The following is a 23,949-nucleotide window of genomic DNA, read 5'->3' as shown; positions in this document are numbered from 1 at the left end:
TACTAAATAAAACTATTAACCCCTAAACCGGAAGCCCCCACATCGCAATAAACTAATTTAAACAAATTCAATCTTACCTGTCAAATTAAAAAAACTAATATAATTATTAAACTAATATTAAACTAACTACCAATTAAAATAAACTAAAATACACATTTAAAAAATCCTAACACTACTGTGAAAATTACAAACTATCTATCTACCAAAAAAAATAAAATACTAAGTTACAAAAAAATAACAAACACTAAATTACGGAAAATAAACGAAATTATCAAAAATAAAAAAGAATTGCACCTAATCTAAGCCCACCCAAAAAACAAAAAACAAAAACATAGCCTACAATAAACCATTGCCCCAAAGATATCGGCTCTTTTACCTGTAAAAAAAAATACAAAGACCCCCCCAACAGTAAAACCCACCACCCAACCAACCCCCCAAAATAAAAAACCTAAATCTAAAAAAACCTAAGTTACCCATTGACCTGAAAAGGGCATTTGTATGGGCATTTAGCTCTCTTACTACCCTAAACTAAAAAATAAAACCCACCCAATAAACCCTTAAAAAAGCCTAACAATAGCCCCCTGACGATCCACTTCATCCCGGAGTTGTAGTCCTAATCCAGGTGGCGAGAAGTCTCTTCAATCTTCATCCCGGCGGCGAAGTCCTGATCCAAGCAGCGAGAAGTCTTCATCCAGATGGCCTCTTCAATCTTCATCCAGGCGGCATCTTCTATCTTGATCCCGGAGGCGCAGAGCGGGTCCATCCTGAAGAGATCCGGCGCGGAGCGTCCTCTTCATACGGTCCTATTGCCTGTTCAAAGCTTAGGCTTTTTTATTTTGGGGTGTTTTTTTTTTTTTTTTTTTTTTTTTTTTTAAAAAAAAAGGGTATTAGAATAGGAATAATCTTTATTTTTTTGGATAATTTTGTGTGTTTTTTGTGGTAATGGTAGTTTTTTTTATTTTTTGTAATGTTAGAATTTAGTGTAATGCAGGTTAGGTTTTATTTCACAGGTAAGTTTGTATGTATTTTAACTAGGTAGTTATTAAATAGTTAATAACTATTTACGAACTAGTCTACCTAGTTAAAATACAAACCTGTGAAATAAAAATAAAACCTAAGCTAGCTACAATGTAACTATTAGTTATATTGTAGCTAGCTTATGTCTTATTTTATAGGTAAGTATTTAGTTTTAAATAGGTTTTATTTAGTTAATAATTGTAAGTTTAATTTAGATCTAATTTCATTATGTTAAAGTTAGGGGGTGTTAGGGTCATTTTTAGGGTTACGTTAGGGTTAGGTTTAGGGGTTAATATAGTTTAATTTAGGTTGTTGTGAAGTGGGGGGCTGGAGGTTTAGGGGTTAATAGGTTTATTTAGTGGTAGTGATGTGGAAGGCCAGAGGTTTAGGGGTTAATAGGTTTATTTAGGTGGCGGCGATATCGGGAGCGGCGGAATAGGGGTTAATAACTTTAATATAGTTGCGTAGATGTAGGGGTGCGGCAGAATAGGGGGTTAATAACTTTAGTATAGTGGCGGCGATATCGGGAGCGGCAGATTAAGGGTTTATAACTGTTAACTGTAGGCAGGCATCGGCGATGTCGGGGGCAGCAGATTAGGGGTGTTTAGACTCTGGGTTTATGTAAGGGTGTTAGGTTTAAACTGTATTTTCTTTTTCCCCATAGACATCAATGGCGCTGCGTTACTGAGCTTTTGTTTCCGCAATCGCAGGTGTTAGACTTTTTTTTCTGCCGGCTCTCCCCATAAATGTCTATGGGGAAAGTGTCCACGAGCACGTCAAACACAGCGCTTGTTTTGGGAGTGGTATGGAGCTTAAAATCTCCATATCGCCCGCGCAAGCCATGCTTTTCCAAACTTGTAATGGCAGCGCTATAGGGAATTGAATAACGCCTCTTTTGTTGCTTTCGTTACTTTCCCTATAGCGTTCAAAACTCGTAATCTAGGTGTTAGTGAGGAGGATTCGCCGGTAGTTTCTGAGGCTGAACAGAATAATTCCTTCATCTGTTACTGAAGTGGTATCCTTCAGTTGTTTGCTTCAAAGTCTCTTATATTGTCAGGAGGTCTTGGCTGACTGGATGACACCAATCCCTATTGTTGTCTTTCCTTCTGAGTTTTGTGAACTTTATCAGTTCTATGTTTTTCTTTCCTCTCTGGAAGGGTTCTAGACGTGCTGTGAGATGTTCACAGGATTGTTATAGAGAATCTGGGGATATTTCTCCCTGTCTCACGTCCTTTTTAGGATTTCCTGTCGCTATCTCTGTTGAAATGCACGGTCTCTTTAGTAGAAGGGAACTTTCTACTTTTAATCAGAGAACTTAGATCTCTGCGGAGATAATCTAGTTTTCTTACTGACATAGGTAAGAAGCTGGAGGTTTAATTGTTCATTTAGAGCAATGTCTTGTCTTATTAGGCTGAAATGTATGGTCAGCTGAGAAGCCTACCTGTGGTTTAGTGGTACAGCCTAGGCTTTATAGTTCTGCAGTTGCAGATGCAATTCTTTCTGTTTCCTCCAAATACACGCTTCTAGTGTCTCCTTTTAAGGATGAGACTTTGTTTGGGTCATGCCTTTTCGAGTTCAATCTAAGTTTTCCTCCCAGGAGCAGATTTCTCTTTCTAGAGTATCTGCAATCCAAGTAGGATGAGAGGCATCCCTTGAACTGGATTCAGGGTCTTCATCTCTGGGAGTGACAGTTCCAGTCCCAGTTTGGGAACGGGGTATAGGTATTTACCTCATATATTTAAGATTCTGTCCTTCAAAGTAGTATCCTTTCTCCTTTGGTTCTAGTGGGCCTGTTCATAACGAACTTAGACCTGAGAGATTTATTGTTTCCTTAATCTGAATCTTCTCTGGTTTTCTTAGTTTGCGCCATCCCAGTCAGACCTTTAGGTCTTGGGATATTGCAAGTGTGTTTTTCTGGACAACATATATAGTTCATGTATCATCCTGACTTCGAGCTAACTCTCTTTTAAGAGATCTTGTCCAATCTTCTTTTCCGGGGATGGGAAATTATTCTGGAGACAAGTTCCCTTGTTCTATCCACAAGGGTAATTTACTTGGGACTACTGCCACAATACCCTGAATGTACCCGATTTAGTTTGATCTCGGAAGTTATGCAGAGTCAGGTCTGGTCAGTACCTGGATGGGAGACCGCCTGGGAACACCAGGTGTGGTATGCTTGGACCTTATTTGATTCTTTATCTAGAAGATGTCTTTCAGAGGTCAGAAAATCAAGAATTTAATCCTTTTCCCCACTCTGCAATCTTCTGTTTGGCCAACAGTAAGCTCTAGTGGCTGGTGGAAAGCTTAGCCATCTTGCAACCAGGAGGTTGGGAGTTTGGATTTATCTGCCGTTGATATTTCTTCACTTTTCTGTGACCCTGTGTATGGAGGGAATTGGTCTGATGGTATTCCATGGACATCATTCCTTTTACTATTTTCCATGCCATGGAGAACTTTCGGATCTGTCTTAAAGGAGACTTTCTTCCGTAGTATTTTTTCAGGAGTATCTATCTCTGGGCGCATGCTTCTGGAGATATTCCTGGGTTATGTGTTTACGGATGTCAACCTGCTGGGCTGGTAAGCTGTCTGGGTCTTGTTTAAGGATTATGGACTCAGAAGTGTCTGCTCTCCTCTTTAAACATCTTGGAGTTAAGAGCAATTCACAATGCTCTCATGACTTGACCTCATAATTTATGCTTACCTGATAAATTTATTTATTTCCGGATATGGTGAGTACAAGGTCCACCCTTTATTTTAAGACAGTTATTTTTAACTAAAACCTCAGGCACCGCTACACCTTTTTCCATTTTCCCTTCAGCTGAATGACTGGAGGTTATGGGTAAGGGAAGTGACATATATAGCAGCTTTGCTGTGGTGCTCTTTGCCTCCTCCTGCTGGCCAGGAGTGATATTCCCACTAGTAATTGATGATTCCGTGGACTCACCATATCCGGAAATAAATAAATTTCTCAGGTAAGCATAAATTATGGGTTTTTTTTTCAACATTTTGTTTTCTCCTTTGACTTCTATAGGGAATGCGAAAATGCAATGGCGTTTGCGCAATCTCAGGCGTATAAGTTATTTTGGAACTTGTAATATGAATGCAGCCCGATTAGTGGAAAAAGCTTAAAGGGCCATGATACCCACTTGAAAGTGATGCAGCATAGCTGTAAAAAGCGGACTAGAAAATATCACCTGAACATCTCTATGTAAAAAAGAAAGATATTTTACCTCAAAAATTCCTCAGTAGCCACATCCCATTGTAAAAGACTTCTAAGCAACAAATCAGTATGCCTGTCCCGGGACAGCTAAGGGAGTGAGCTTAAGTGCAGACTCATCTTATTTCCCTATTCAGTTTAAGGAAGTTTACTATGAAATCTCATGAGAGTTAAGTGAAATCTCATGAGATCACAGTAAAAGAGTTCATGACCTCAGCACTGCTGATGCTGATTGGCTGCTGTTCATTTCTTCATTTTTTATTTTATTTACCTGCAGCTAAGCAACAGCTGAAGTATATTTTTTTTTTTACACAGAACTTACTCTGCTGAGCTGATGAAATGGTGAGGTAAAATATCTTCTTTTTTTACATAGAGATGCTCAGCTTTTTACAGTTATACTGCATCAGTTTAGTTTCAAGTGATTTAGCATATGAGCATTATGTCCCTTTAACTGTAGCTGAGTTTTCACGATCGTGAAAAACAAAAATATAACGCGCCACTTGTAATCTAGCCCTAAAACTTTATACTTATTTTGTCCCTATTTAAACAGCTAATGAAACTTTTAAAAAAAATACATGTTATTCTCAGACTAATCTTTTCTTTGAATGCATCATTCTATCTAGCATTTATTTAGTGTTTATTGTCCCTTTAAAGGGACAGTATACTCCAATTTTCATATAACTGCATGTAATAGACACTACTATATAGAATAATATGCACAGATACTGATATAAAAATGCTGTATAAAAACGTTTAAAAACTTACTTAGAAGCTCAGTTTAGCTCTGTTGAAAAGGTTAGCTGGAACACCCACTGAAAGTGGTTGTATAGCAAAAACAGCAGACAGCACCCCCACCCCCCCCCACCTCTGCATATGAAAAGACCCTTTACACAAACAGGAACAAGCTGGAGTAGGTATACATCAGTATACTTCTAAAACTTTGGGGCTTGGTTAGGAGTCTGAAAATGAGAGCAATGTTATTTAAAAATAAGCAAACTATACATTTAAAAAACAAACAAAACACCTGTATTGGCTATTTAAATGGATCGTCTACAAAACATTTATGCAAAGAAAAATCTAGTGTACAATGTCCCTTTAAGGATTTCTACTGGCCCCTAGTACAGAAACATGCCTGAAAAAAAAGTTCCTGAACTGGATACTACTGCCATTGTAAGACTTTATGACTTCCTTATTTAAAACTTCTGCAACACTACATAAGAGAATCAAGAAAAAATACTGACCTTGATATTGACTTATTGAACAAACAAATACCAGTATTTCAACACTTTTAAAACCTTTTAATTCTCAGGGTTAAAACAAAAGTCAAAGCACCCATATACATGCTCTCATTAAAAAGCAGCTTATGTGCAGCCCCGCCCAGCACCGATATACATAATACTAATAAAAAGCAGCTTATGTGCAGCCCCTCCCAGCACCCATATACATAATACTAATAAAAAGCAGCTGATGTGCAGCCCCGCCCAGCACCCATATACATAATACTAATAAAAAGCAGCTTATGTGCAGCCCCTCCCAGCACCTATATACATAATACTAATAAAAAGCAGTTGATGTGCAGCCCCGCCCAGCCAGCACCTATATATATAATATTAAAAAAAAGCAGCTGATGTGCAGCCCCTCCCAGCACCTATATACATAATACTAAGAAAAAGCAGCTGATGTGCAGCCCCGCCCAGCACCCATATACAGAATACTAATAAAAAGCAGCTTATGTGCAGCCCCGCCCAGCACCGATATACATAATACTAATAAAAAGCAGCTGATGTGCAGCCCCGCCCAGCACCCATATACAGAATACTAATAAAAAGCAGCTTATGTGCAGCCCCGCCCAGCACTATATACATAATACTAATAAAAACCAGCTGATGTGCAGCCCCGCACAGCACCCATATACATACTACTAATAAAAAGCAGCTGATGTGCAGCCCCGTCCAGCACCCATATACAGAATACTAATAAAAAGGAGCTTATGTGCAGCCCCTCCCAGCACCCATATACATAATACTAATAAAAAGCAGCTTATGTGCAGCCCCGCCCAGCACCCATATACAGAATACAGATGGCCCTAGTTTTACAACGGTTCAATTTACACCATTTCAGAATAACAACCTTTTTTTCCAGTCATGTGACTGCTATTGAAAAGCATTGAGAAGCAGTGCATTTATTAAAATAGCCAGTAGGTGGAGCTGTCCGCTTGTGTTGCAGCAAAGCCAAGCAAGCTGAAATTAATCAGTTTAACCAGACCTGAGCTATCGAGCAGATTTCAAAGGAACAAGATCTTCCTGTCTATAAATCAGTCCAGATTGGAATGCATAGAAAGAACTGTTTGCAGAAAAATGCAAGTGAAGTCTGTGTTGTGTGATTATTTTATTAGGTTTATAATGCTGTTTAGCAAATGTTTTTGTTCATTAAACTTAGTTTAATTATATATTCTGTGTTGTGTGATTATTTTATTAGGTTTATAATGCTGTTTAGCATTTAAAGTCTTCATTTCAAAGCTTTAAAAATAATGTATTAGGTGTTACTTATGACAATTTTGAGAGGGGCCTGGAACCTATCTCCCTCACTTCCCATTGACTTACATTATAAACTGGGTTTCAGTTTACAACGGTTTCGATTTACAACCATTCCTTCTGGAACCTAACCCCGGCGTAAACTGAGGGCTACCTGTACTAATAAAAAGCAGATGATGTGCAGCCCCGCCCAGCATCCATATACATAATACTAATAAAAAGCAGCTTATGTGCAGCCCCGCCCAGCATCCATATACATAATACTAATAAAAAGCAGCTTATGTGCAGCCCCTCCCAGCACCCATATACATAATACAAATAAAAAGCAGCTTATGTGCAGCCCCTCCCAGCACCCATATACATAATACTAATAAAAAGCAGCTTATTTGCAGCCCCGCCCAGCACCCATATACAGAATACTAATAAAAAGCAGCTGATGTGCAGCCCCGCCCAGCACCCATATACATACTACTAATAAAAACCAGCTGATGTGCAGCCCCGCCCAGCACCCATATACATACTACTAATAAAAAGCAACTTATGTGCAGCCCCTCCCAGCACCCATATACATAATACTAATAAAAAGCAGCTGATGTGCAGCCCCTCCCAGCACCCATATACATAATACTAATAAAAAGCAGCTGATGTGCAGCCTCGCCCAGCACCCATTTTCATACTACCAATAAAAAGCAGCTGATGTGCAGCCCCGCCCAGCACCCATATACAGAATACTAATAAAAAGCAGCTGATGTGCAGCTCCGCCCAGCACCCATATACATACTACCAATAAAAAGCAACTTATGTGCAGCCCCTCCCAGCACCCATATACATAATACTAATAAAAAGCAGCTGATGTGCAGCCCCTCCCAGCACCCATATACATAATACTAATAAAAAGCAGCTGATGTGCAGTCTCGCCCAGCACCCATTTACATACTACCAATAAAAAGCAGCTGATGTGCAGCCCAGCACCCATATACAGAATACAGATGGCCCTAGTTTTACAACGGTTCAATTTACACAGTTTCAGAATAACAACCTTTTTTTCCAGTCATGTGACTGCTATTGAAAAGCATTGAGAAGCAGTGCATTTATTAAAATAGCCAGTAGGTGGAGCTGTCCGCTTGTGTTGCAGCAAAGCCAAGCAAGCTGAAATTAATCAGTTTAACCAGACCTGAGCTATCGAGCAGATTTCAAAGGAACAAGATCTTCCTGTCTATAAATCAGTCCAGATTGGAATGCATAGAAAGAACTGTTTGCAGAAAAATGCAAGTGAAGTCTGTGTTGTGTGATTATTTTATTAGGTTTATAATGCTGTTTAGCAAATGTTTTTGTTCATTAAACTTAGTTTAATTATATATTCTGTGTTGTGTGATTATTTTATTAGGTTTATAATGCTGTTTAGCATTTAAAGTCTTCATTTCAAAGCTTTAAAAATAATGTATTAGGTGTTACTTATGACAATTTTGAGAGGGGCCTGGAACCTATCTCCCTCACTTCCCATTGACTTACATTATAAACTGGGTTTCAGTTTACAACGGTTTCGATTTACAACCATTCCTTCTGGAACCTAACCCCGGCGTAAACTGAGGGCTACCTGTACTAATAAAAAGCAGATGATGTGCAGCCCCGCCCAGCATCCATATACATAATACTAATAAAAAGCAGCTTATGTGCAGCCCCGCCCAGCATCCATATACATAATACTAATAAAAAGCAGCTTATGTGCAGCCCCTCCCAGCACCCATATACATAATACAAATAAAAAGCAGCTTATGTGCAGCCCCTCCCAGCACCCATATACATAATACTAATAAAAAGCAGCTTATTTGCAGCCCCGCCCAGCACCCATATACAGAATACTAATAAAAAGCAGCTGATGTGCAGCCCCGCCCAGCACCCATATACATACTACTAATAAAAACCAGCTGATGTGCAGCCCCGCTCAGCACCCATATACATACTACTAATAAAAAGCAACTTATGTGCAGCCCCTCCCAGCACCCATATACATAATACTAATAAAAAGCAGCTGATGTGCAGCCCCTCCCAACACCCATATACATAATACTAATAAAAAGCAGCTGATGTGCAGCCTCGCCCAGCACCCATTTTCATACTACCAATAAAAAGCAGCTGATGTGCAGCCCCGCCCAGCACCCATATACAGAATACTAATAAAAAGCAGCTGATGTGCAGCTCCGCCCAGCACCCATATACATACTACTAATAAAAACCAGCTGATGTTCAGCCCCGCCCAGCACCCATATACATACTACCAATAAAAAGCAACTTATGTGCAGCCCCTCCCAGCACCCATATACATAATACTAATAAAAAGCAGCTGATGTGCAGCCCCTCCCAGCACCCATATACATAATACTAATAAAAAGCAGCTGATGTGCAGTCTCGCCCAGCACCCATTTACATACTACCAATAAAAAGCAGCTGATGTGCAGCCCCGCCCAGCACCCATACACAGAATACTAATAAAAAGCAGCTTATGTGCAGCTCCGCCCAGCACCCATATACATACTACTAATAAAAAGCAGCTTATGTGCAGCCCCTCCCATCACCCATATACATAATACTAATACAAAGCAGTTGATGTGCAGCCTCGCCCAGCACCCATTTACATACTACCAATAAAAAGCAGCTGATGTGCAGCCCCGCCCAGCACCCATATACAGAATACTAATAAAAAGCAGCTTATGTGCAGCCCCGCCCAGCACCCATATACAGAATACTAATAAAAAGCAGCTTATGTGCAGCTCCGCCCAGCACCCATATACATACTACTAATAAAAAGCAGCTTATGTGCAGCCCCTCCCAGCACCCATATACATAATACTAATACAAAGCAGCTGATGTGCAGCCTCGCCCAGCACCCATTTACATACTACCAATAAAAAGCAGCTGATGTGCAGCCCCGCCCAGCACCCATATACACAATACTAATAAAAAGCAGCTTATGTGCAGCTCCGCCCAGCACCCATATACATAACACTAATAAAAACCAGCTGATGTGCAGCCCCGCCCAGCACCCATATACAGAATACTAATAAAAAGCAGCTTATGTGCAGCTCCGCCCAGCACCCATATACAGAATACTAATAAAAAGCAGCTTATGTGCAGCCCCGCCCAGCACCCATATACAGAATACTAATAAAAAGCAGCTGATGTGCAGCCCCGCCCAGCACCCATATACAGAATACTAATAAAAAGCAGCTTATGTGCAGCTCCGCCCAGCACCTATATACAGAATACTAATAAAAAGCAGCTGATGTGCAACACCCCCAGCACCCATATACATACTACCAATAAAAAGCAGCTGATGTGCAACACCCCAGCACCCATATACATAACACTAATAAAAAGCAGCTGATGTGCAACACCCCCAGCACCCATATACATACTACCAATAAAAAGCAGCTGATGTGCAGCCCCGCCCAGCACCCATATACAGAATACTAATAAAAAGCAGCTTATGTGCAGCTCCGCCCAGCACCCAAATACAGAATACTAATAAAAAGCAGCTTATGTGCAGCCCCTCCCAGCAGCCATTTACATACTACCAATAAAAAGCAGTTTATGTGCAGCTCCGCCCAGCACCCATATACATAATACTAATAAAAACCAGCTGATGTGCAGCCCCGCCCAGCACCCATATACAGAATACTAATAAAAAGCAGCTGATGTGCAGCCCCGCCCAGCACCCATATACAGAATACTAATAAAAAACAGCTTATATGCAGCTCCGCCCAGCACCTATATACAGAATACTAATAAAAAGCAGCTGATGTGCAACACCCCCAGCACCCATATACATACTACCAATAAAAAGCAGCTGATGTGCACCCCCGCCCAGCACCCATATACATAACACTAATAAAAAGCAGCTGATGTGCAACACCCCCAGCACCCATATACATACTACCAATAAAAAGCAGCTGATGTGCAACACTCCCGCCCAGCACCCATATACAGAATACTAATAAAAAGCAGCTGATGTGCAACACCCCCAGCACCCATATACATACTACCAATAAAAAGCAGCTGATGTGCACCCTCGCCAGCACCCATACACAGAATGCTAATAAAAAGCAACTGATGTGCAGCTCAGCCCAGCACCCATATACAGAATACTAATAAAAAGCAGCTTATGTGCAGCCCCTCCCAGCATCCATTTACATACTACCAATAAAAAGCAGCTTATGTGCAGCTCCGCCCAGCACCCATATACATACTACTAATAAAAAGCAGCTTATGTGCAGCCCCTCCCAGCACCCATATACATAATACTAATACAAAGCAGCTGATGTGCAGCCTCGCCCAGCACCCATTTACATACTACCAATAAAAAGCAGCTGATGTGCAGCCCCGCCCAGCACCCATATACAGAATACTAATAAAAAGCAGCTGATGTGCAGCCCCGCCCAGCACCCATATACAGAATACTAATAAAAAGCAGCTTATGTGCAGCTCCCCCCAGCACCCATATACAGAATACTAATAAAAAGCAGCTTATGTGCAGCCCCTCCCAGCAGCCATTTACATACTACCAATAAAAAGCAGCTTATGTGCAGCTCCGCCCAGCACCCATATACATAATACTAATAAAAACCAGCTGATGTGCAGCCCCGCCCAGCACCCATATACAGAATACTAATAAAAAGCAGCTGATGTGCAGCCCCGACCAGCACCCATATACAGAATACAAATAAAAAGCAGCTTATGTGCAGCTCCGCCCAGCACCTATATACAGAATACTAATAAAAAGCAGCTGATGTGCAACACCCCCAGCACCCATATACATACTACCAATAAAAAGCAGCTGATGTGCAACACCCCAGCACCCATATACATAACACTAATAAAAAGCAGCTGATGTGCAACACCCCCAGCACCCATATACATACTACCAATAAAAAGCAGCTGATGTGCAGCCCCGCCCAGCACCCATATACAGAATACTAATAAAAAGCAGCTTATGTGCAGCTCCGCCCAGCACCCATATACAGAATACTAATAAAAAGCAGCTTATGTGCAGCCCCTCCCAGCAGCCATTTACATACTACCAATAAAAAGCAGCTTATGTGCAGCTCCGCCCAGCACCCATATACATAATACTAATAAAAACCAGCTGATGTGCAGCCCCGTCCAGCACCCATATACAGAATACTAATAAAAAGCAGCTGATGTGCAGCCCCGCCCAGCACCCATATACAGAATACTAATAAAAAACAGCTTATGTGCCGCTCCGCCCAGCACCTATATACAGAATACTAATAAAAAGCAGCTGATGTGCAACACCCCCAGCACCCATATACATACTACCAATAAAAAGCAGCTGATGTGCAACACCCCAGCACCCATATACATAACACTAATAAAAAGCAGCTGATGTGCAACACCCCCAGCACCCATATACATACTACCAATAAAAAGCAGCTGATGTGCAGCCCCGCCCAGCACCCATATACAGAATACTAATAAAAAGCAGCTTATGTGCAGCTCCGCCCAGCACCCATATACAGAATACTAATAAAAAGCAGCTTATGTGCAGCCCCTCCCAGCAGCCATTTACATACTACCAATAAAAAGCAGCTTATGTGCAGCTCCGCCCAGCACCCATATACATAATACTAATAAAAACCAGCTGATGTGCAGCCCCGCCCAGCACCCATATACAGAATACTAATAAAAAGCAGCTGATGTGCAGCCCCGCCCAGCACCCATATACAGAATACTAATAAAAAACAGCTTATGTGCAGCTCCGCCCAGCACCTATATACAGAATACTAATAAAAAGCAGCTGATGTGCAACACCCCCAGCACCCATATACATACTACCAATAAAAAGCAGCTGATGTGCACCCCCGCCCAGCACCCATATACATAACACTAATAAAAAGCAGCTGATGTGCAACACCCCCAGCACCCATATACATACTACCAATAAAAAGCAGCTGATGTGCAACACTCCCGCCCAGCACCCATATACAGAATACTAATAAAAAGCAGCTGATGTGCAACACCCCCAGCACCCATATACATACTACCAATAAAAAGCAGCTGATGTGCACCCTCGCCAGCACCCATACACAGAATGCTAATAAAAAGCAACTGATGTGCAGCTCAGCCCAGCACCCATATACAGAATACAAATAAAAAGCAGCTTATGTGCAGCCCCTCCCAGAATCCATTTACATACTACCAATAAAAAGCAGCTTATGTGCAGCTCCGCCCAGCACCCATATACATACTACTAATAAAAAGCAGCTTATGTGCAGCCCCTCCCAGCACCCATATACATAATACTAATACAAAGCAGCTGATGTGCAGCCTTGCCCAGCACCCATTTACATACTACCAATAAAAAGCAGCTGATGTGCAGCCCCGCCCAGCACCCATATACAGAATACTAATAAAAAGCAGCTGATGTGCAGCCCCGCCCAGCACCCATATACAGAATACTAATAAAAAGCAGCTTATGTGCAGCTCCGCCCAGCACCCATATACAGAATACTAATAAAAAGCAGCTTATGTGCAGCCCCTCCCAGCAGCCATTTACATACTACCAATAAAAAGCAGCTTATGTGCAGCTCCGCCCAGCACCCATATACATAATACTAATAAAAACCAGCTGATGTGCAGCCCCGCTCAGCACCCATATACAGAATACTAATAAAAAGCAGCTGATGTGCAGCCCCGACCAGCACCCATATACAGAATACAAATAAAAAGCAGCTTATGTGCAGCTCCGCCCAGCACCTATATACAGAATACTAATAAAAAGCAGCTGATGTGCAACACCCCCAGCACCCATATACATACTACCAATAAAAAGCAGCTGATGTGCACCCACGCCCAGCACCCATATACATAACACTAATAAAAAGCAGCTGATGTGCAACACCCCCAGCACCCATATACATACTACCAATAAAAAGCAGCTGATGTGCAACACTCCCGCCCAGCACCCATATACAGAATACTAATAAAAAGCAGCTGATGTGCAACACCCCCAGCACCCATATACATACTACCAATAAAAAGCAGCTGATGTGCACCCTCGCCAGCACCCATACACAGAATGCTAATAAAAAGCAACTGATGTGCAGCTCAGCCCAGCACCCATATACAGAATACTAATAAAAAGCAGCTTATGTGCAGCCCCTCCCAGCACCCATTTACATACTACCAATAAAAAGCAACTGATGTGCAGCTCCGCCCAGCACCCATATACAGAATACTAATAAAAAGCAGCTTATGTGCAGCTCCGCCCAGCACCCATATACATGCTACCAATAAAAAGCAGCTTATGTGAAATACCCCCAGAACCCATATACAGTATCTCACAAAAGTGAGTACACCCCTCACATTTTTGTAAATATTTTATTATATCTTTTCATGTGACAACACTGAAGAAATGACACTTTGCTACAATGTAAAGTAGTGAATGTACAGCCTCTATAACAGTGTAAATTTGCTGTCCCCTCAAAATAACTCAACACACAGCCATTAATGTCTAAACCATTGGCAACAAAAGTGAGTACACCCCTAAGTGGAAATGTCCAAACTGAGCCTAAAGTGTTAATATTTTGTGTGGCCACCATTATTTTCCAGCATTGCCTTAACCCTCTTGGGCATGGAGTTCACCAGAGCTTCACAGATTGTCACTGGAGTCCTCTTCCACTCCTCCATGACGACATCACGGAGCTGGTGGATGTTAGAGACCTTGCACTCCCCCACCTTCCATTTGAGGATGCCCCACAGATGCTCAATAGGGTTTAGGTCTGGAGACATGTTTTGCCAGTCCATCACCTTTACCCTCAGCTTCTTTAGCAAGGCAGTGGTCGTCTTGGAGGTGTGTTTGGGGTCGTTATCATGTTGGAATACTGCCCTGCAACCCAGTCTCCGAAGGGAGAGGATCATGCTCTGCTTCAGTATGTCACAGTACATGTTCGCATTCATGGTTCCCTCAATGAACTGTAGCTCCCCAGTGCTGGCAGCACTCATGCAGGCCCAGACCATGACACTCCCACCACCATGCTTGACTGTAGGCAAGACACACTTGTCTTTGTACTCCTCACCTAGATGCCTCCACATGCTTGACACCATCTGAACCAAATAAGTTTATCTTGGTCTCATCGGACCACAGGACATGGTTCCAGTAATCCATATCCATAGTCTGTTTGTCTTCAGCAAACAGTTTGGGCTTTCTTGTGCATCATCTTTGGAAGAGGCTTCCTTCTGGAACGACAGCTATGCAGACTAATTTGATGCAGTGTGCGACGTATGGTCTGAGCACTGACAGGCTGACCCCCCCCCCACCCCTTCAACCTCTGCAGCAATGCTGGCATCACTCATACGTCTATTTCCCAAAGACAACCTCTGGATATGACGCTGAGCACGTGTACTCAACTTCTTTAGTCGACCATGGCGAGGTCTGTTCTGAGTGGAACCTGTCCTGTGAAACCACTGTATGGTCTTGCCCACCATGCTGCAGCTCAGTTTCAGGGTCTTGGTAATCTTCTTATAGCATAGGCCATCTTTATGTAGAGTAAAAATTATTTTTTTCAGATCCTCAGAGAGTTGTTTGCCATGAGGTGCCATGTTGAACTTCCAGTGACCAGTATGAGAGAGTGTGAGAGCGATAACCGCAAATTTAATACACCTGCTCCCTATGCACACCTGAGACCTTGCAACACTAACGAATCACATTACACAGAGGAGGGAAAAGGGCTAATTGGGCCCAATTTGGACATTTCCACTTAGGGGTTTACTCACTTTTGTTGCCAACGGTTTAGACATTAATTGCTGTGTGTTGAGTTATTTTGAGGGGACAGCAAATTTACACTGTTATACAGGCTGTACACTCACTACTTAACACTGAAGAAATTACACTTTGCTACAATGTAGTCACATGAAAATATATAATAAAATATTTACAAAATGTGAGGGGTGCACTCACTTTTGTGAGATACTGTACATACTACCAATAAAAAGCAGCTGATATGCAGACCCGCCAAGCACCCATATACATACTACCAATAAAAAGCAGCTTATGTGCAACACCCCAGCACCCATATACATACTACTAATAAAAACATAAATTATGCTTACCAGATAATTTCCTTTCCATCTTTATGAGGAGAGTCCACGGCTTCATTCCTTACTTGTGGGAATACAGAACCTGGCCACCAGGAGGAGGCAAAGACACCCCAGCTAAAGGCTTAAATACCTCCCCCACTCCCCTCATCCCCCAGTCATTCTGCCGAGGGAACAAGGAACAGTAGGAGAAATATCAGGGTATAAAAGGTGCCATAAGAATAACAAAAATGTAGGTCCGCCCAACGGAGAGAACGGGCGGGGGCCGTGGACTCTCCTCATACAGAGGGAAAGGAAATTATCTGGTAAGCATAATTTATGTTTTCCATCTTAATATGAGGAGAGTCCACGGCTTCCTTCCTTACTTGTGGGAAACATATACCCAAGCTCTAGAGGACATTGAATGAAAACGGGAGGGTAAAAGGGAGGCGGACCCTATTCTGAGGGCACCACAGCCTGCAAAGCCTTTCTCCCAAAAGCTGCTTCAGCCGAAGCAAAAACATAAAATTTGTAAAACTTTGAAAAGGTATGTAAGGAGGACCAGGTAGCCGCCCTACAAATCTGCTCCATAGAGGCCTCATTCTTGAAGGCCCAAGAAGAAGCCACTGCTCTAGTTGAATGAGCTGTAATCCTCTGAGGAGGCTTATGTCCCGCTGTTTCATATGCTAAGCGAATAATGCTCCTCAACCAAAAAAATAGGGAAGTGGAAGAAGCCTTCTGCCCTCTGTGCTTCCCAGAATAGACAACAAACAATGCTGAAGTCTGTCTACCACATCCAAATTATGAAGTAATTGCTCCTTCGAAGAAGAAGGATTAGGACACAAGGAAGGAACCACAATCTCCTGATTGATGTTGCGATCAGACACAACCTTAGGAAGAAAACCCAACCCAGTACGAAGAACAGCCTTATCAGCATGAAAAACTAGGTAAGGAGGCTCACATTGCAAGGCCTCCAGCTCAGAGACTCTGCGTGCCAAAGCAATAGCCAATAGAAAAAGAACCTTCCAAGACAGTAACTTAATGTCAACCGAATGCATGGGCTCAAATGGAGTCCTCTGCAAAACCTTAAAGGGACACTGTACCCAAAAAATGTATTTTGTGATTCAGATTGAGCATGATATTTTAAGCAAATTTCAAATTTACTCCTATTATCAAATTTTCTTCATTCTCTTTGTATCTTTATTTGAAATGCAAGAATTTAAGTTTAGATACCGGCCCATTTTTGGTGAACAACCTGGGTTGTCCTTGCTGATTGGTGGATAAATTCATCCACCAATAAAAAAGTGCTGTCCAGAGTACTGAAACCAAAAAAAAGCTTAGATGCCTTCTTTTTCAAATAATGATAGCAAGAGAACGAAGAAAATTTGATAATAGGAGTAAATTAGAAAGTTGCTTAAAATTGAATGCTCTTTCTGAATTACAAATGAACAAATTTGGGTTCAGTGTCCCTTTAAGAACCAAATTTAAACTCCAAGGAGGAGCGGAATGTCTAAACACAGGCTTGATTCTAGACAGAGCCTGAACAAAAGACTGAATATCAGGAAGCTCAGCGAGCCTCTTGTGTAATAATAATTTGTCCCTTTAAAGAACTAGCAGCAAGTCCCTTCTCCAAACCATCTTGAAGAAAAGACAGAATCCTGGATACCCTGACCTTATGCCAGGGGAATCCACAATCTTCACACCATAATAAATAGGTCCTCCACACCTTATGGTAGATGTGACAGGTGACAGGCTTTCTAGCCTGAAAAGTAGTATCAATCACTCTTTCAGAAAAACCTCTCTTAGCTAAGACTAGGCATTCAATCTCCAGACAGTCAGCCTCAGAGAATCTAGATTTTGGTGAACAAAAGGACCCTGCTCCAGCAGATCCCTGCGACAGGGTAACCTTCATAATGGAGATGATGACATCCCCACCAGGTCCGCAAACCACATCCTACATGGCCACGACAGAGCAATTAGAATAGTCAAGGCTTGCTCCTGTTTGATGCAACGGTGGAAAAATGTAAACTAGGTTGAACCCCCAAGGTACTGCTAAGGCATCTATCAGCTCTGCCTGGGGGATCCCTGGATCATGACCAGTATCTGGGTAGCTTGGTATTGAGTCTGGATGCCATGAGATCTATTTCCGGCGTCCCTCATTTGTTGCAAATCTCCGCAAACACTTTGGGATGGAGAGACCATTCCCCTCGGATGAAATGATTGTCTGCTGAGAAAATCCGCTTCCCAGTTGTCCACACCCGGAATGTGGATCACTGACAGCGAGCAGTTGTGGGTCTCCGCCCAATCCAGAACCCCAGATACTTCCTTAATGGCTAGGGAGCTTCTCGTTCCCCCCTGATGGTTAATGTAAGCCACCAAGGTAATGTTGTCCGATTAGAATCTGATAAACTGTGACGAACCCAGAAGAGGCCAAGCCCTTAGAGCCTTGAAGATCGCTCAAAGTTTCAGAATGTTGATTGGGAGAAGAGATTACTCCTGAGTCCACCGGCCCTGTGCCTTCCTGTCACCCGAAAGGGCTCCCCATCCTTATAGACTTGCATCCCTAGTCACAATCTCCCAGGATGGTCTCAAGAAGCATGTCCCCTGGGAGAGGCGATCTGGACAAAGTCACCAAGAGAGCGATTCTCTCGATCGGCTGTCCAGAGAAATCTGTTGAGATAGATCTGAGTGATCGCCGTTCCATTGCCTTAGCATGCAAAGCTGTAGAGGTCTGAGATGGAACCTGGCAAATGGTATGATATCTATGCTGGACACCATGAGCCCAATCACCTCCATACACCGGGCCACAGATGGCCTTAAGGAGGTCTGGAGGACAAGACAACTGTCTGTAAGAAATATCTTCATGGACATGGAATCTATTATTGTTCTCAGGAATTCCACTCTGGTACTGGGAACCAGAGAACTCTTTCCTAAGTTTATCTTCCATCCATGAGATTGAAAAAGAAGCGCTCTCAAATGGTCTTCTGCCAGTAGGCAGGATGGAGCTTGGACCAGAATGTTGTCCAGATAATGCGCTACTGCAATGCCTTTGGATCTCGCCACCGCAAGCAGAGCCCCCAGAACCTTCGTAAAGACTCTTGGAGCAGTAGCCAGACCGAAGGGAAGAGCTACAAACTGGAAGAGCTGATCCAGAAAAGCGAATCTTAAGAACTTGAAGTGATCATTGCATATTGAAACATGAAGGTAAGCATCCTTCAAGTCTATCGTGGTCATGAACTATCCTTCTTGAACCAAGGGCAGAATAGACCTTATTGTTTCCATCTTGAACGATGGCACCGACAGAAACTTGTTTAAACACTTTAGGTCCAGAATCGGGCGAAAGGTACCCTACTTCTTTGGGACCACAAAAATGTTTGAGTAGTATCCCAGACCTATTTCTGCTAGAGGTACTGGCACAATGACTCCTAGGGAGGAGAGGTCCCTCACGAACCCTAGAAAGGCGTCCCATTTTTCTGGTCTTGAAGACAAGTTTGATAAGAGGAATCTGCCCCTGGGTGGATGAGATTTGAAACCTATCCTGTAACCCTGGGCAATGACCTCCAGAACCCAAGGGTCTTGCACGTCTCCTAGCCAAGCCTCCACAAAGAGTGAAAGTCTGCCCCCTACACGATCCAGTGATGGATCGGGGGCCGCCCCTTCATGCTGATTTCGTCTCGGTGGGCTCCTTGTTCTGCTTGGTCTTGTTCCAAGATTGAGCTGGTTTCCAAGTTCCCTTGGACTGATCAGCCTTCCCAGAGGGCTGCTGATGTTGGGACTTATCCGAACGAAAGTGACGAAAATTAGGACCTTGTCCTTTGGCTTTATTTTTCTTATCCTGCGATAAAAAGGCACCCTTGCCCCCAGGGACCATGTATATGATAGAGTCCAATCCTGGACCAAAAAGTAATCTAGATTTGGAAGTCATGTCAGCTGACCAAGACTTTAACAATAGAGCCCTACAGGCTAGAACAGAAAACCCTGATGTCTTAGCATTCAAGCGGATGATCTGCATATTTGCGTCACAAATAAACGAATTAGCAACCCTCAAGGCCTTAATTCTTTCCTAGATCTCATCGAGGGGAGTTTCCACCTCGATCACCCCCGACAGGGAGTCACACCAATAGGGAGCGGCTCCAGCCACCGCAGCAACCGCCACTGCTGGTTGAAATAAAAATCCTGTGTGCTGAAACATCTTTCTTAACAGAGTTTCCAGCTTCTTATCCATGGGCTCTTTAAACGACAAAGTATCCTCGAGCGGGATAGTGGTGCGCTTAGCAAACGTGGCGATAGCTCCATCCACCTTAGGGACAGACCCCCACAGCTCTAATTGGAAGTAAGGAACCGGGAACAATTTCTTAAAGGAAGAAGAAGGGGAAAAAGAGGATCCGAGCCTTTCCTATTCATTCTTAATAATATTTGCCATCTTTATGGGAACCGGGAAAGTTTGTGGCACCACCCTGTCCTCATAAACCTTATCAAGTTTAGGAATAGAAGGTTCCTCTTGTAATTTGGGTTCCGGAACCTCTAGTATAGCCAACACTTCTTTCAACAAAAAGCGTAAGTGCTCAATCCTAAATCGAAAGTCTGGTTCATCCGCAGCCGGAGGCCTAGAGGCAGCCGATTCCGACCCAGAAAGAGCCTCCTCTGAAGTATCAGAGGCGTCCTCATCAGCGGAAAATGTAGAATCAGATAAATCCATCAAGTTGGTAGATGACCCCTGGGAAGGATAGCAGTATTTAACCTTTCGCTTGCACTTAGCAGGGCGAGGTAAAGCACTAAAGGCTGCAGACACTGCTGTTTGTAACTGTTCAGAAAAGTCTGACGGTAAGAGGAACCCTCCCGAAGGAGGATTAGTAGCAATGAGGAGCTGCATGTGTAATAGGAGATGACTGCAGCGAACGCACCTCGCGGGACGGAGACCCCTCAGAGGTGGACGGCTCAGTGGTACTAAACATCTTATTCCTTTTAGATATTACTACTTTATCAAGGCATGTGGAACATAATTGAGCAGGCGGGTATACCGTAGCCTTCTCACAATAAAAACAGGTATTAGATTTAGTTAAAGAGGGAGTACCTTCTAACGCATCAGAGTCATCCATAGATTGCGCTAGTACGATGGACAAAAAAATTTAAAATGGCACCTTTATACCCCCAATGGCCGAGGCACTCACCATTTCCTATGACCCAGGCCCCACAGAGAAACCGCTTTGTCTCCTGTAAACCGCACGGTCAGGAAAAAGAAAGTTAATGAGGCCACACCCAGTCACATGGAGTGACATGCAGGACCGCCCCTGCTTCAGGAGGAAAGCATGCCAAACTGACAAGTTGTGCAGCAAAACAAAAGTAAAACCTGAATGTTCACATATCTGCAAGAGCCTCATCTCACACATGTCACAGCGTAAAACATAATAAAGAAAATCATGTATAAATGCCCCCTGTTCAATAATCCCCGTCCGGGGATATTAACCCTTGATCCCATACAGATAAAGGAGTCACACTGTGACCCTGTCTTCTTACATTATCATATGATGCAAAATGAAACGATCTTACCGGAATCATCGCCGTGGAATAGACACACAGCCTCTTAAGTTTGACAGTCTTGTAGCCTCGCACCTGACATGGACTTGAGTGAAAGAAACAGGCAGTGAAACTCATCAACACTGATTGCTTAGGAGTTGTTAATACGAGTCTGGATAGTTTCGCAGAAGACTCTACCTGCATCTCCAGACCCTAACATTCGTCAATGCTCTCACTAAAAGGCTGACAAGACTACTTAAAACTCCAGTCCCATAGCGAAGAGTACTACCCTCCATAAGAGACTACTCCGAATCTTCCAACACTTCTCTACCATCCTCCTGTGACAAAAGGCAAAGAATGACTGGGGGATGAGGGGAGTGGGGGAGGTATTAAAGCCTTTGGCTGGGGTGTCTTTGCCTCCTCCTGGTGGCCAGGTTGTGTATTCCCACAAGTAAGGAATGAAGGCGTGGACTCTCCTCATATTAAGATGGAAAAGCAGCTGATGGTAAACAACCCCAGCACCCATATACATACTACTAATAAAAAGCAGCTGATGTGCAACACCCCAGCACCCATATACATAATACTAATAAAAAGCAGATGTGCAACAACCCCAGCACCCATATACATACTACCAATAAAAATTAGCTGATGTGCAGCCCCGCCCAGCACACATATACATACTGGTAATAAGTGCAGCACAACAAAGCAGCAATACAACCAGTGACTTATTTTTTCGCTTCAAGTTTCTTTAAATAAAGATAAGAAATGACTAACCCCAGAGGTGGCTGGTTCGTCCACACTTCTCTTCACTTCGTCTCCTTCTGAAAAAAAATATACAGGCTTAGAAATGGTGCAATTTTGAAAAAGCTATCAAACGCTCAATAAAATTACAAATTATATAAAAACTTTCAATGAGGTGGCATTAAACACCTATCAGTTCGGGGGTGGCAGTGTCAGAGAGAGCTGGTTTGCCTAGTATAGTGAACAGTCCTTTAGTTGTGGAAGAGCAGCATACGATGGTGGGCAGTCCTCCAAACATGGCAGAGGGGCATACTATAGTTAACAGTCCTTCAGTCATGGAAGAGGGGCATACAAGTCAGGGCCTGAGGCAGATGTTGGTGGTAGGAGACTATTATTAGGAAGGTTGATAGGGTAATTTGTCAGCCAGACCCTTTAAATAGAACAGTTTGCTGTCTTCCAGGGGCTTGTGTTAGGCATATTGTGGAGCGTATTGATAGATTGTTAGATGGATGTGGGTCTGATCCTGCAGTTATGGTGCATACTGGTACTAATGAAGGAATCGGCGGGAGATGGAGAGTCCTAAAAAATGACTTCAGGGAGTTAGGTAGCAAGCTTAAAGCAATGACCTCTAAAGTAATATTTTCTGAGATATTACCAGTGCCCTGTGCTAACTCAGTAAGGCAGAAGGAGCTAAGGTCTGTTAATTCATGGTTAAAAACATGGCGTAAAAATGAGGGGTTTGACTTTTTAGAGCACTGGGCTGATTTTTCATTAGGGTTCAATTTGTACAGTAAGGATGGATTGCACCTGAATGACATGGGTGCAGGTGTGTTGGGGGAAAGGATGGTAGCACGTTTAGAGAACCTTTTAAACTAGGCAAAGGGGGGGAGGGTCAGTTATATTCACAGACTGATCTCTCTGTTCTGTTGTGTTCTGTCACTCCTCCCTTAATATCTCAAGGAAGGGGTGACTTAAGAAATGTCACATTAGAAAGTATAGGGGAAAGAACACCAAGTAGCAGCAGAAAGCACATGAAAATTAAATGTATGACAACAAATGCAAGAAGCATGACAGGTAAAATGGGGGAGCTGACACTCTTAGTTGCAGAAGAGGACTATGATGTTATCAGTATAACTGAAACTTGGTGGGATGATTCACATGACTGGGCAGTTAACTTAGAGGGGTATACTTTATTTTGAAGGGACAGGAATAATAAAAGGGGTGGATGAATCTGCATGTATATTAAACCTAACCTTAAACCTACAATAAGGGAAGATATTTATGATACAAGTGACAATGTAGAGACCCTGTGGATTGAAATAAAGAGTGGGGGGAAACTCAATTACTAATGCAAATAGGTAAGGCTGCTAATAACAGTGCTGTAATTATGGGAGATTTTAACTACCCTGATATAAACTGGGCCAATGAAACTAGTAATTCAGCTTAGGGGGATAGATTTTTAAATGTTCTCAGGGATAACTTCTTGTCACAATTAATAGAGGAGCCAACTAGGAGTAAAGCTATATTGGATTTAGTGCTAGCAAACAATACAGATATAATATCAAACGTAGATGTCAAAGAACATTTGGGTAACAGTGATCATAACATGGTCACATTTGAAATCTCTTTTCATATGCAGTGTCTTAAAGGTTTAACTAAGACTTTTAACTTAAAAAAAGCAAATTTCAACAATTTAAGGAAATCATTAAATAATATAAGTTGGGACAATATATTCTCTAATAAAAATACAGAGGATAAATGGATAATATTTAAAACTGTTAAATAAATATACATATCAACAAATACCATATGGTTATTAAAAAAAAA

At 42.5% G+C, this 23,949-nt stretch overlaps 1 protein-coding gene across 4 annotated transcripts in view; it reads right to left on the bottom strand.

Moving 5' to 3' along the window:
* Positions 1-23,949, bottom strand: part of JSRP1 (junctional sarcoplasmic reticulum protein 1) — a 409,477-nt gene that overhangs the window by 93,850 nt on the left and 291,678 nt on the right. For 2 of the 4 annotated variants that reach the window (XM_053703072.1, XM_053703071.1), the window contains one exon: positions 22,156-22,199. In XM_053703072.1, coding sequence (XP_053559047.1) covers positions 22,156-22,199 — 44 coding nt within the window. Of the gene's footprint in view, positions 1-22,155; positions 22,203-23,949 lie in introns of all 4 variants that reach the window. The other 2 variants (XM_053703069.1, XM_053703070.1) reach the window with 1 other exon arrangement.

Source organism: Bombina bombina, chromosome 2 (genome assembly GCF_027579735.1).
Source record: "Bombina bombina isolate aBomBom1 chromosome 2, aBomBom1.pri, whole genome shotgun sequence".
Classification (NCBI taxonomy): domain Eukaryota; kingdom Metazoa; phylum Chordata; class Amphibia; order Anura; family Bombinatoridae; genus Bombina; species Bombina bombina.
This window is presented reverse-complemented; position numbering and strand designations above follow the sequence as displayed.